Source organism: Esox lucius, chromosome 15 (genome assembly GCF_011004845.1).
Source record: "Esox lucius isolate fEsoLuc1 chromosome 15, fEsoLuc1.pri, whole genome shotgun sequence".
NCBI classification, from domain to species: Eukaryota; Metazoa; Chordata; class Actinopteri; order Esociformes; family Esocidae; genus Esox; species Esox lucius.
Genome location: NC_047583.1, coordinates 21,319,590 through 21,333,883, shown reverse-complemented (window position 1 = coordinate 21,333,883; position 14,294 = coordinate 21,319,590). Strand labels below are relative to the sequence as shown.

At 45.0% G+C, this 14,294-nt stretch overlaps 1 protein-coding gene across 7 annotated transcripts in view; it reads left to right on the top strand.

Annotated features, from left to right (window-relative positions):
- plekhh1 (pleckstrin homology domain containing, family H (with MyTH4 domain) member 1) overlaps positions 1-14,294 on the top strand; it is a 34,464-nt gene that overhangs the window by 10,556 nt on the left and 9,614 nt on the right. The window contains exons 3-18 of one of the 7 annotated variants that reach the window (XM_034297481.1): positions 3,113-3,169; positions 3,922-4,071; positions 4,287-4,370; positions 4,756-4,858; positions 5,155-5,720; positions 5,954-6,088; positions 6,332-6,547; positions 6,831-6,909; positions 7,182-7,273; positions 7,631-7,778; positions 8,816-8,955; positions 9,167-9,277; positions 9,517-9,603; positions 10,060-10,221; positions 11,455-11,535; positions 13,793-13,972. In XM_034297481.1, the coding sequence (XP_034153372.1) occupies positions 3,113-3,169; positions 3,922-4,071; positions 4,287-4,370; positions 4,756-4,858; positions 5,155-5,720; positions 5,954-6,088; positions 6,332-6,547; positions 6,831-6,909; positions 7,182-7,273; positions 7,631-7,778; positions 8,816-8,955; positions 9,167-9,277; positions 9,517-9,603; positions 10,060-10,221; positions 11,455-11,535; positions 13,793-13,972 (2,391 nt within the window). Of the gene's footprint in view, positions 1-3,106; positions 3,170-3,523; positions 3,529-3,558; positions 3,565-3,921; positions 4,072-4,286; positions 4,371-4,755; positions 4,859-5,154; positions 5,721-5,953; positions 6,089-6,331; positions 6,548-6,830; positions 6,910-7,181; positions 7,274-7,630; positions 7,779-8,815; positions 8,956-9,166; positions 9,278-9,516; positions 9,604-10,059; positions 10,222-11,454; positions 11,536-13,792; positions 13,973-14,294 lie in introns of those variants that run through there. The other 6 variants (XM_010898611.4, XM_010898610.4, XM_010898609.4 and 3 more) reach the window with 6 other exon arrangements.

Sequence of the window (14,294 nt, the reverse complement as noted above, 5' to 3'; positions counted from 1 at the left end):
AAATGAAAAAATAATCTAGCTTCACCTCTCCAGACTCTATTTTAAGAAGGAAGTTGTAGGCCAGTAATATCTTAATAACCTCCTCAACAAAAACATTTATATTAATATATGAATCTTAGACTACAGTATATGCCTTTACAATGGAGGAGCTTGACGAAATATGAGAAGTGAAATATGGCAGTGAGCTGATTCTGAAGTTGTTTAAAGTGAACAACAGTTGAGATAATTGACCAGGTTTGGTGCCTGGTCAATGGCTTCACAGCAGTGCTGATCTGTTTATCCCTGTGGTGACCAGGAGGGCTTAACACACACACACACACAGTACCGTGCCAGCCTTCGCAGAATGGCTCATGTCTTAATCCCATGTCTCAGGTTGATTCCAGCTCCTTCACTTTTGACCTGTAAACTGTGACCTCCTCCATCTTCTGTGTGTCAGCTACTTCAATGTTCAGTCGCTTTTATGAGTACCGCCTATGACCCCTAGTAGTTATTTTGGCCTCCTTAAAGGATTGCAGAGACACTTGTAACTAAGCTAACTATAAGCTAACCATATGGTTCTTTATGACTGCAAGGTAAATGTGGAGACGTTGTGCATGCCTCTGGACTCTTTCTACAGGCTTTTGAGGTCAGAGGTCACTCAACCACTAATCCGTAACTCCTGACCTCTGCCCCCTCCTTTCCTCTCTTCCCCCCTTGCTCTCCAATTGACCTGGTCAATCAAGGTGAGTGACTGATCATACACAATTCTTTTCCAGAGCATTATAAGCCCTAGTCTGAAGTGTGAAGTGCACTGGTTGTAGCATTCTATTTCATAGTTGGTAATCACAGAACTACTAATCCCATAATCCACCCCAGAACTCAACAAGCCAACTGTATCCTAGCTTAGTCAGAGTCTGGGACTACTTCAGGGGGATGAAAGCACAGTGTTCTGTTTGATTCTGACAGAACGAGTGCATGGTAGTTATTTAGAACAACAAAGACCATCAGAAGAGATCTTAAGAAGCCAGCAGCACTGCTGGTTTGTCTCTGAGGCTGAGCAGGTAGGTTCTCGATTATAGGCGAGATGTTGCTGGAGGTGGTGTTTGGTCTAAATATAAAATCCCAAAGCCTCAGAGCAGGCTTTAATTTCCTATGGTAGATGTCCTAGGAGTAGGGGTGTTAACACTGGTGTCATGGTCAGATGTCCAATCTGGCCCTCATACCAACCATCTCTCTGCAACTATTTCCTAAGTCACTGCTGTAAATAGGAATGTGTTCTTAGTCTACTTGCTTGGTAAAATGACTGTAAGTAGATTATAAATGAATAAAAATGAAGCGACAAAAACTGAATCCTGACAAACCTGTTAGTGGATGCGTGCACGAACAGTAGCTTTAGCACCTTTGTTGCTCTGCAAGCCTGTGGAAGTGCCAACGGCTCTAGAACATATAAACATAGAGCATGATGGGGAAAAAGCGTTCCTTTGGTTGGAGTTTGAAGGTGAACCCCATTGTGTGTTCTGTGTGAAGGGTCTTCTATTGAGAGCTTCGATGAGAATGCTCTGGTTGACCGGTAACTCAGTTACAAAAGGGCATGGAAAAAAGGCATTCTTTGTGTTTCGCTAATCTTTGGACTTAGGTGCACACTCACACACACACACTCACACACACAAACAAACACGTGCGCAATGTCAGGAACACTGCAGAAAACAAAAATTATATTTTTCAGTGGAAGATAAACTATAGATATTATGTATAGAATGTTTTTGTTATTGTCCATTATTGTTATTATTGTCCATTATTATTACCATTCGGGAGCTTTAGGAATGTTTGCTACATAGTTTTAATGGAAACGGAAATTTAAGAACCCCCCCAAAATATATATTTACTAGACGTTATGCTGTTGTATCGTAAATGCAGTGATTTTTGAGGGAAGCATGTGGTTCCTCTTTTTGTTGTAATATTAAAAAAACGTTCCAGTCCCAGTGGAGCTGATTCAGAGTTCCGTCAGCCATATCTAGACCTAGCTCTGAAGTACCAGTCCTCTACGAATGAGATACCATCTGATCTCCCCACCGATTGGTCCTCAGTGTGTCCCATCACAGAACAACTAACACAAACACACGCAACAGAACACAACAACGTCACCCCCTTCTCCCCCAATCTCTCAGTACTGCCAGACACGCTGTACTATACTATACTTTTCAAATAACTTTTCAATTGTCTGCAGCCGTTGGCTGATATGGACTGCAAAGGGCCTGAGACTCTCGTCACTCAATCACACTCCTTCAACAATTGTCTGAGCTGCTATTTGTTCACTGTACCTTCTAAGCACCTTATCCTGTCTGTATCTGTATCACCACACATGGTGTCATGTATTGGTGTCATAATTGATCTGACTTCCATTGTATCTATTTTCCTTTGAGTTAATTTTGCATTGTCTTGCACTGTCATTGCTCTGGCCAGTATGTCATTGCAAATCAGAATTGGTTTTCAAAATAACCTACCTGGTAAAATAAAGGTGAAATAAATACACCCTAGACTTGTTCCTCTTAGTTTTCGGCGGTTTTCTGACAGGCTTTGGATGACCTGCCTGTTCACTCTCAAGGTCTTATGATTCAATGTGATTTCATGCTGCGGAGAGGAATGTCTAACTTCAATAGGATTCAAGGAATGGCTCTCACAAGGTTGACAAACCAAGGTTCCTTATTCCCCTATCCTTCTCCTTTCTCTCCCCTCCCCCTGCAGCCCCTCTCCCACTCACCTTTCAAATACCCTGCGAGGGGGGTGAAGTTTAACAACTACCGTGGTGTGGGAATAGTATGTAGTGTGTGTGTGTGTGGTCTATACATCTAACAGTTTGTCTTGTCTGAACCTGTGGCTGAAGGCACCTCTGAGTTGCTGAGTTTGTGTAAGTACTCGAGCTGGAGTTTAATTAAAAGTAGCAATTGTAACTGGGGAAGCTCATAATCAGTTCTCAAAAGGAGGGCAGTGGAAACATTCTCTCACAGACAGCCAGACACACACCCACCCACACACACACTGGGTTTTCCCGTGACCCCCCTCAACCTCATACTGAGACAGCTGACCCGTAGAACAGAGTAACCATGGCAACCTTATTGTCGCCTAGATGCAGGAGCTGGAACAGAGGGTGACAGAGTCTGACCAGCGGGCCGAGAGTGCTGAAAAACAGGTACAGTTTCAGTACACCGACACAGCTGAAAAACCGTCACAGTTTCAGTACAACGACACAGCTGAAAAACGGTACAGTTTCAGTACACCCTGACACAGCTGAAAAACGGCACAGTTTCAGTACAACGACACAGCTGAAAAACAGGTAGAGTTCAGTACACTGATACAGCTGAAAAACCGGCACAGTTTCAGTACACCGACACAGCTGAAAAAACGGCACAGTTTCAGTACACCGACACAGCTGAAAAAACGGCACAGTTTCAGTACACCGACACAGCTGAAAAACAGGTACAGTTTCAGTACACCGACACAGCTGAAAAACAGGTACAGTTTCAGTACACCGACACAGCTGAAAAACAGGTACAGTTTCAGTACACCAACACAGCTGAAAAACAGGTAGAGTTTCCGTACATTGACACAGCTGAAAAACAGGTAGAGTTCAGTACACCAACCATGGCTGTAACTACTGGAGGAACCTCAGCAGCCTCAAATAGTATTAGCAGCTGTTAAGTCAGGCTCACCTCAACCAGTCAAAGCAGATGTTCATAACACTCCCATAGGCAACAAACAGACCCTTAATTACACATCTCCCTGCCTCTCAATCTCTCATTGCTGTAGTTTTGGCACTATCCTCTGTATAACCGTTGAAGCTCATCTTCCCATACTGCCTTTGTCATTTCTTCCTACTGATGGTCAGGGAAAGACACTTTTTATTCCTGTCAATCTTTTAAGTGTGTAATTACTATTTTACAGGTCCATGTCATGGAAGAGAAGCTGAAATCTGCTAACATACAACCCAGTGAATCAGAGAACCTATTGTACAGAAGGTACCAGGAACTGACCAATCAGGTGCAGGAAAAAGATGCTGTGATTAAGAGACTGGAGGTGCAGCTGGAAAAACAGGTATGGAAGATATAAGGTTATTTCCTAATGGTTTTCTATGCTCTTACTTACCTTTGACCAATACTATTTGGACCCAACGGGTACTGATTCAATTCAATGCGCTAGAGAAGGTAAACTGTGCCATTCTGAATGAAACATGTTCCATGTCCTTTATGTTTCTAGTAGGTTCCGCTGAACCTCTAACTAATCCTAAACCCTGTTTTCTTGTCCTACAGATCTTAGTCAGAGCGCAGGAGGCTAAGACAATTGAGGAAAAGGCTGCTAAAATCAAAGATTGGGTTACTTTTAAGCTACGAGAGGTAATCAAATCCCAAATGTGCGTACAGTATGGTTGTCACCATTGTGCTGAGTAAAGGATAAAAAGGAACGTAAACATGAAGTAGACTGAAATTTGAGAGGAAAACCGTCCTGATGTTGGGGAACAATTTTCCCCCACTGATAGAGTTCTTTATTTTGGACAAACAATATTTTGTGGGTTTTGAAGAAAATCGAGTCTTGTCTTAGTCCACTTAGTGTTTTTCCTTTTTTGCCGAAGAAACCCTGCATCGTAGTATCTCTACTGGTAGGGACCAACCAGATAAATAGTTCATTAGCATTATTTCAAGTGCAACACAAATATAGCTAAGGAGCAATGACGTCATGAACACTAAGCTATGAAATTTGAACTCCTGTGCTTTTTTTTAGATGGAGACAGAGAACCAGCAGCTGAAGATGTCCAACCTGAAGCAGACGGAACAGATTATGACGCTGCAGGACAAGCTCCAAGGTGATCCTTTTTCCACCACAGGTGCTGAGCTACACAACAAAAGGTCCACCATATTCTTCCTACGCACCCAGGACTTCCACTTGCTTGTGGACTCAGAATTACCAGCTCCTTTTACAACATTAGGTTAATCACCCTGTCGCTAGACTGTATTCTACAGTACATGTTGTGACCTATTCAAAAGCTACTGTTTTGTCTTTCTTCTTCAAATATTCACACAAACATGTGGACAAAAATAAATAAAAAAAGCAAAACAGTCAGTGTTTTTTTTAAGCTCCTGTTGTGTCTTTCAAACGACTATATTTTGCCCTCTTTCCCAGTAGCTCTTCTAGAGCATCCTCCTGCCTCTCCATCTACAGACACCCACCAGGTACCATCCAGCCCTCTGCATCCCCCCAGCTGTCCTGGGACCCCCCCTGCCCTGGGTGAGACAGGCTGGGGAAGACTGACAGGTTCAGAGCAGCCCTGTAAGGCTCGAGGTGACAGAGTGGACACGACAGGTCACGACACTGTGACAGGAAGCTCGTCGGACCAAACGTCTATAGACAGAAGGAGGAGGGAGGCTGGGGCAGGGCCGGGTAGTCCCGTTACAACCGCTGGAGGTCAGGACCAACCGCTAGATGGCGCTCTCCCCAGAAACCATTCCTCGGACGAGCTCAACAGCAAGTTCCGTTCCCAGCGTCTCCGCTCCTCCTCCTCGTCCTCGTCCTCCTCTTCCTCTGCCTACGAAACGGCCTGCAAGAGTCCCAGCAAACCAGTCGCGTGTAACTCTGCCCCAAAAAGCCCCCTCCTCTGCCGTTCTCCTTCTAACTCCCACCCCTTCCAGACAGTGTCTCAGCCACTGGCCCTACCTTCCCCTACTGGGACCAGCATGACCCTACCCAAGGTGTGTGAAGGTCTGTCTTCCTAAACAGTGGCCCAGATTGCCTTTCATTACGCCGGTCTATCTCTTGCTTGTGTTTCGTGTGTCTCCTGACGAACCATCGTTCTTTTGATTGCGTGCGATGCTTGATATGCGGCGGGATGTAATCAGTCAGTGAACTTAGCGGCGCTTGAACCTCATCAATCGGTCAGTCGAAAATGCAGTCAGCCGCCTGACGTTGATTTGTGAACCGACAGGTGCGAACGCCCCTCACCCCCCGCGACAGCATCCAGCTGGTGAAGAAACACTACAGCCAGCCCCACCCCGGGGGTGTGGACAGGTTGCATCACCTGGATGTCCCCGTCAACATCATGACGACCTCCGGACCCCAGGTAAACGAAGGGGGGGGCGTGCTTAACTATGTTTTCGGGGGACGAAAAGAGTGTGGTGGCCTCTGATGTCCGCGGCTGACCAAGTAACTGTGAGAAGGGGGACACGCATGCCATGTATTTCAATTCGGAGAATGTGTTGGGTTTGTTTTCATCCCTCGATCGCTGCTGAAAATGAGATTCGCTCAACTTAACCTGCTGAAATAAAGAGTACATGAGAACATGTGAACGTCCTTTGTCCGCCAGAGCCCTGCGCCCCCCCCCGCCTGTGGACATGTGGTGGTGGAGACCGATATAGATGATGGTCTGTCTGATGGTATGGAGGGGGTGGTGGAGGGGGCAGAGGCAGACAATCCTCCCCTTGAAGACGTGCCTTTTGTCAGGTTGGGTGAAGAGCTGGAACTGTTGGACCCTGAGGTCCTGAAACCCCCCACTCCTCCTCTACATCGCTTCCCGTCCTGGGTAAGTCCGAGAGAGGGCTGGAGGTGGAGTGCTTCTTGCTATGGGATTGCACGTGTTGCGTGTGTTCCTGTGGAATGGTTGGTAGCAGTAAGAGTATTGTGACATAGATACCCTGACATGATTCATTATTTCTAAAATGTTTTAGAACATAAAAAATAGCAATAATGTTGTTTAGACGTCTATTTGTTTGAAATAATATTTTTATTGTTATCTGTGGTGAATTGCAGATCTGTAAAACACAGACACTATCTCCTGCTTTTAAAATGATCCATGTTCTGTACAGGAGAGCCATATCTATGCTGTGGCCAAGTCGGGGATGAGAGTGTCAGAGACAATGGCAGGAACCAGAGGTCCTAGTCGAGGTAAGTCACCACTCTGGCTGTGTTAGAGAACTCTTTGTACACAGCATGGGACCTGTCAGCGCTCCTTTTGATGTCATTTCTCTCACCTGAGGGACCTAAGGAACACCTGTGCAGGTGCCCTCTGGGAAGATTTTAGGAGCTCTCCTAAAGAGACGTGTAAGAACAGAAACCCTGCTTTTTAAAAGGCTGTGATGAAAGGGTAGGACCTGCTCACAGTTAGACGGGCTATAATTATCACCATGCATTTTCTCAGTGTCTCATTTTTTCGTCAGGATCCAGCTTACCGCAGTACCCAGCTGCAGGACCGTTCACTCACCTGATTTACAAGAACATCAGCGTGCCTGTGTACACCACTCTCAAAGGGGTATGAACTGTTTTCACATTTTTGGGGGCGGGGAACCCTTTTGGTTTTGAATTCATCCTGGACCCCCTCTGAAGACAACTTGACTGAGATAAAAATAGCTATAAATCAACTCTTAGGCTTTGGGAATGAATATTTTAAATGCCCCACTTAGTAACAGAGGTAATATTTACAGTTTTCATGCTGTGACACCAGTCAAATGAATGGTGCAGGGTTAAACCTAGTTTTCAACAACTCTGTATACCCCCAGTGTTTTAACACTGCTCCACATTAGCTTTTGGCAAGCTGTCAATAACATATCAAACTCCCAGTGACATGTGCAGAGCAATGTCCAAATGTGTCCTGTCTGTGTGTCGGCAGAAAGCCACCCAGATCAGCAGTGGGCCCCTGCCTGATGAAGACTCTGGTTCGGAGGACGACAGCAGCTCTCTAGCCAGCCTCAGGACCTCCACCCTGGTCCCCGACAGGAAGGGCAGCACTCCTGGGAGCCCACGGGCCGTCAAGAGGGGTAAAAGGCGCAATATCAGTGTTTCTATCCTTTGTATAGTTAGCTCAAACTGATTTAGTCTGCAGTCCAAAGTAAGCAGAGGAACAACTATAGTTTGTTGGTCCAAGGAACATAGCTACAGAGTCTAAAGCTAATACGCTAACATCCAACACATCATGAGTGCCAAGCTAGCTTAATATACAGTCATGTGAAACGTAATATGTGGATGTGTAAACTTCACTTCAGCGTAGACAGAGAAATGTAACATAATTTAACAAATGTCAGTGTAATGTACTTTGGAATCATTCATTCATCAAAAATCAACAAAATCAATAAAAATAAAAAAGATGAAAAAATAAGTAAACTTGGCTGAAATAACAGTTGGCTGAAATACCTTAATGTAGCCATTTGTGTGTCATTTCTTATGGCTTTCTTGCATGCACGGTCTGCTTCAAGTCCAGTTCAGGCCAAGTCTAGATATTATTTTTTGAGAGCAGAGCAGAGTCTTCTTTCTTCCTCACCTCCCATGTACCCCAAGTTTGTGCAGCCTCTTTCTGTCAGTTGACTCATGCAATATTAAATTGATTGTGACATGAGAGGCCTGTAGATCCCTGGATGTCACCCTGAGGTTCATAGAGACATCTATGAGCATTTCTCAGTCAGCTCTGAAAGAATCTGGTGTAGATTGCCAGTGGTCTAGACTTTTCTCCATTCGACGATGAAGGCTGGACCCACCCAAGTTAGGGGTGTACTCACTTTTTCAGCATAGGGCAATTGCATTTCTGTTTCTTTTAATTGCATAAATGGTTTTAATATAATTTTTGGGGGGCTTAATCATTCGATAGGGTTGTGTTAATCAAATGACGTGTTTGGAATTTAGCTCAAATATCCATGTTTCCAAATGTATGGAGAAAAAAAACTCCAGGATGTGTACTTAGTTTTGAACACATATAATACATATATATGGAAACAGCAACCTCCTGAGGCCCATTTCAGAAACACTGGTCCAGGATCGGACAGTGACTGTCCGTGTGACCTCTTAACGTTGGCCCCTCCAGGTGTGTCCATGTCATCCATCAGCTCTGAAAGTGACTACGCCATCCCTCCGGACGCTTATTCCCTGGACTCCGACTACTCCGAGCCGGAACACAAAGTCCAGAGAACCTCCTCGTACTCCTGCGAGAGTCTGCGAGAGCCTGTGAGCAACCAGTCCGAGTACAGTACAATACAGTATAGTAAACTACAAGGAGGAATACTAATGTCAGTTTTGATAGGATATGGCAGCCAGGATTCTAACATCGGTAATGCTGGGTTATCAGTCTAAAAGGATCTATCAATAAGCTAAAATAACATAGTCTTATGCCTCGTTGTCGAGTCACTGACCGAGTTGTTGTCTGTGTCCCCTGTAGGAGATGCTAGAGAAGTCAGGCTATCTGCTCAAGATGGGCAGTCAGATTAAAGCCTGGAAGAGACGCTGGTTCATTCTGCGGAACGGAGAAATTCTGTACTACAAGTCGCCTGTGAGTGCTGTCACTTTATGGCACTCACTTGATCAGTATAACTGGTATTCTGAGTTTGGATCAGCACTTGATGTCAATTATAAGACTTCTTATAGATCTCACGCTTTCCCAAGACAATTTTTAGTAGTTTAGTTACAGATTGAGGAGGTTTTGAAGATGGATATGGTTCATGTATAGTTTTTATCTTGATGCTTTATTGTTTGTGTGCGTGCGTGCTTGTGCGTGCGTGCGTACGACAGAGTGATGTGATTCGGAAGCCTCAGGGTCAGATGGAGCTGAACTCCTCCTGCAGAATTGCTCGTGGAGAAGGAGCACAGACATTTCAGGTGAGTGTCAGGGAAGCATGGCTGATTCTGCTGGAACTAGAATTCAGCTACGTCAGATTATTTTGCTAGTGAACGTGACTTGTAACACAATTAACACACGCGCGCGTATTGAAGAGTTCGAGTGCTTCAGTCTGCAGAGCTTCAGAGGGTATGGTGGTCAGAGGCCAACACAGGCCCTCCTTAGAGAAACACAGGGCCTCCTTAGAGAAACACAGGGCCTCCCTTCTCCACTTCTCCACAACACCAAGAACACACACACAGTCCCCAACAGCAACACCAAACGGGGCAAAAAAGGACAGCAAAGACATCTTCATGTAGAACCTGATAGAGAATGGAATGTTCTTCCTCAACTCTCCAGACTCTGAGACCCTATCTACGACTGCCTTGTGTTTGTGTGGCTCACTTTTATTTATTTCACTCCATAATGGATCTCTGTGACGTTTCCACCTTTTCCAGTTGATAACGGAGAAGAAAACGTTCTACCTTACGGCTGACTCTCCCAACATCTTGGAAGAGTGGATACGAGTTCTACAGAACATACTCAACGTCCAGGCCAGCAGCCCTGTTACCGTGGAGAACACTGCCACCAAACCCACCGTGAGGGGCTGGCTCACTAAGGTCAGAGGTCACTGGGTTGGGGGCGAGGCTTAGATGAAGGGTATGGAGATGCTGAACGGCCGAACTTGGTCGCATACTGACTGATTCATTGGGATGCACGCAATGTAGATCAGTGATTCCCGATAGAGCCTTGATAAGGCCGATTCTCCCTCAAACAGAGTTTAAACTTTTCAGTAGAAAGACAAGCCTTGTCATTACTAAGGCAAGAGATGTATTATATGAACTAGGTTTCATGTTAGGACATTGACCATTCTTTCTGCTGTAAGACAAGGGAGCGGTCTCAGTTTGATAGAAGGTTTTCACTTAAGGGAAATTCAAGTTGGAACATGACTTGGGTCAGCACCCTTGACTAGTCAGGGTTAACACCAGGCCAGGGATAAGCTAAAATCAGAGGTGGGGGGGGGGGCAGTGTCTGACTGACAGTAGCTTTGATCTGGCCACAGTGATGTAATGTACCTCAGAGTTATAGGTGATGTGCTGTTAGTTTACTCACTACCCATTGCTTTTTATTTGATCTTTGACCTTGACGAAGAGATGTACAGCTGGGCTTTGGGTCGTGGTGGAATGTTCAAGCTGTTGTCATAGTTGTTGGTATTTATAATCATTGAAAAAAGTCATTTGTACACTCCAAATTGAGCACATATAAGCCCAAAAATTTACATCTGAAATTATCAATATCGAAACATCACAACATTGGAATACGTCTTCATAACATTGACAAAATCTCTTATTTTATTTGTGGGAATGCTTGGTAACAAGTATCCTGAATTAGCTTCATTTTTGGTGAGTTAAAGGGAATTGTCACTGCTGCTATTTTTACCCATCTGTTATTATGCTATTTAATGATCATAGGTGCCATCAAAATTGTGAATTTCCTAATGCAATTCAAGAACAAGTGTTTCTGCATTTCACTGCTAGAAACGGGACATCTACATTTGCTGGTTGTTGAATTTTCCCACTGCATAGTTAAAAAAATTGTCTGAAACACCTCCAGTCACTCATATTATGTAGGAAGTGTGTCCTGTGATGGTTTTCCCTGAAAGCATTTTCTGAGCCCCCAAATGTTTTAAAAATATTTTCTATATGGGGGTGCCATTGCTGCACATTCTGAGTGGGGTTGAGTCTACTGCATTTATACTTATCAGACTCTCTGTCTTTTTCTGTCTGTTTCTCAATTACCTCTTTCTTGCCTTTCCCTCTATCTCTTTCATTCTCTCCATCTTCTTCCTATAGGTGAAGCATGGCCACTCGAAGCTGGTGTGGTGCTCTTTGGTTGGCAAGGTGTTCTATTATTTCAGGAACCAGGATGACAAGGTGCTTACTCCTCTCCTCCTAATCCTCTCCTCATGTGTCCTCCTTTTGTTGCTGTGAACATCATGTGATTATACACCGGTCAGCCATAACATTATGACCACTGACAGGAGAAGTGAATAACACTGATAATCTCGTTATCATGGCACCTGTCAGTGGGTGGGATGTATTAGGCAGCAAGTGAACATTCTGTCCTCAAAGTTGATGTGTTAGAAGCAGGAAAAATGGGCACGCATATGGTTCTGAGTGACTTTGACAAGGGCCAAATTGTGATGGCTAGACCACTGGGTCAGATGATCTCCAAAACTGCAGCCCTTGTGGGGTGTTCCCGGTCTGCAGTGGTCAGTACCTATCGAAAGTGGTCCAAGGAAGCAAAAGCGGTGAACCGGCGATAGGGTCATGGGCAGCCAAGGCTCACTTATGCACGTAGCATACTATGCTGTCATGGATTAAAATCCTGCAGGGCACGCAAGGTCCCCCTGCTCAAGCCAGCGCATGTCCAGCCCCGTCTGAAGTTTGCCAATGACCATCTGGATGATCCAGAGGAGGAATGGGAGAAGGTCATGTGGTCTGATGAGACAAAAATAGAGCTTTTTGGTCTAAACTCCACTTGCCGTGTTTGGAGGAAGAAGAAGGATGAGTATAACCCCAAGAACACCATCCCAACCGTGAAGCATGGAGGTGGAAACATCATTCTTTGGGGATGCTTTTCTGCAAAGGGGACAGGACGCCTGCACCGTATTGAGGGGAGGATGGATGGGGCCATGTATCGCGAGATCTTGTCCAACAACATCCTTCCCTCAGTAAGAGCATTGAAGATGGGTCGTGTCTGGGTCTTCCAGCATGACAACGACCCGAAACATACAGCCAGGGCAACTAAGGAGTGGCTCCGTAAGAAGCATCTCAAAGTCCTGGAGTGGCCTAGCCAGTCTCCAGACCTGAACCCAATAGAACATCTTTGGAAGGAGCTGAAAGTCTGTATTGCCCAGCGACAGCCCCGAAACCTGAAGGATCTGGAGAAGGTCTGTATGGAGGACTGGGCCAAAATCCCTGCTGCAGTGTGTGCAAACCTGGTCAAGAACTACAGGAAACGTACAAAGGTTTCTGTACCAAATATACATTTCTGCTTTTCTGAAGTATTAAATACATATGTCATGCAATAAAATGCAAATTAATTACTTCTGGATTTTTGTTTTAGATTCTGTCACTCTCAGTTGAAGAGTACCTATGATAAAAATTACAGACTTCTACATGCTTTGTAAGTGGGAAAACCAAAAAAATTGTCAGTGTATCAAATACTTGTTCTCCCCACTGTAGCTGAAAACGTTAATGCTGGTACTGACAGAAAGGTGTCAGAACACACAGTGCATTGCAGATTTTTGCATAAGGGGCTGTGTAGCCACAGACCAGTCAGGGTGCCCATGCTGACCCCTGTCCACTGCCGAAAGCGCCTACAATGGACATGTGTGCATCAGAACTGGACCATGGAGCAATGGGAGAAGGTGGCCTGGTCTGATCAATCATGTTTCCTTTTACATCACATGGATGGCCAGGTGCATGTGTGTTGCTTACCTGGAGAACACATGGCACCAGGATGCACTATGTGAAGGAGGCATGCCAGCAGAGGCAGTGTGATGCTTTGGGCAATGTTCTGCTGGGAAACCTTGGGTCCTGCCATTCATGTGGATGTTACTTTGACATGTACCACTTACCTAAGCATTGTTACAGACCATGTGCACCCTTTCATGGTATTCCCTGATGGCATTAGCCTCTTTCAGCAGGATAATCCACCCTGCCACAAAGCAAAAATGGTTCATGAATGGTTTGAGGAACAAAACAATGAGTTCAAAGTGATGACTTGGCCTCCAAATTCCCCAGATCTCAATCCAATCCGAGCATCTATGGGATGTGCAGGACAAACAGGTCCGATCCATGGACGCCCTACTTCGCAACTTAAAGGTTCTGCTGCTAACATCTTGGTGGCAGCACACTTTTAGAGTTCTAGTGGAGTCCGTGCCTCGATGGGCCAGGGCTATTTTGGCTGCAAAAGGGGGACCTACACAATATTAGGCAGGTGGTCATGATGTTATGGCTGATCGGTGTATGTCCTAAATGTGTGTGTAAGTGTTTATGTCGTAAATATGTGTGTGTATGTCCTAAATGTGTGTGTAAGTGTTTATGTCGTAAATATGTGTGTGTATGTCCTAAATGTGCATTTGTGTGTATGTTTCCTGTGTGTGTTGTATGTGTCACGTCCCAGCTCCCCCTAGGCCAGCTGCGTATGCGCGAGGCCGTAGTGGAGGAGGTGGACAGGTCATGTGACTCAGACGAGGATTACGAGGCGGGTGGGCGTGGCTTCTTGTCATCCCACTGTACTCTAGTGGTCCACCCCAGAGAGCAGAGCCCCAACTACCTTCTCATAGGCACCAAACAAGAGAAGGTACAGTACTGCATTCTGATACAATGCTAACAATGTACCCTATAACTACCTGCGCTTAGGCGCCAAGCACGAGAAGGTACAGTACTACACTCTAAAACTACACTACCCATATACCCTTCACCTTCCTGCTCATAAGCACCAAGCCACAGAAGGCAGAGTCCCTATAACCCTAATCCACAATGCTAACCCTAAAGACCTAAAGCTCACCAATTACATTTTTCTAGCTAAGTGTCAGTAATATGTACAATTATACATTACAAACTCACAACATGCAGTTCAGTTGGGAAAAAAACAATATTCAAATCTAAATTACAACCCACAA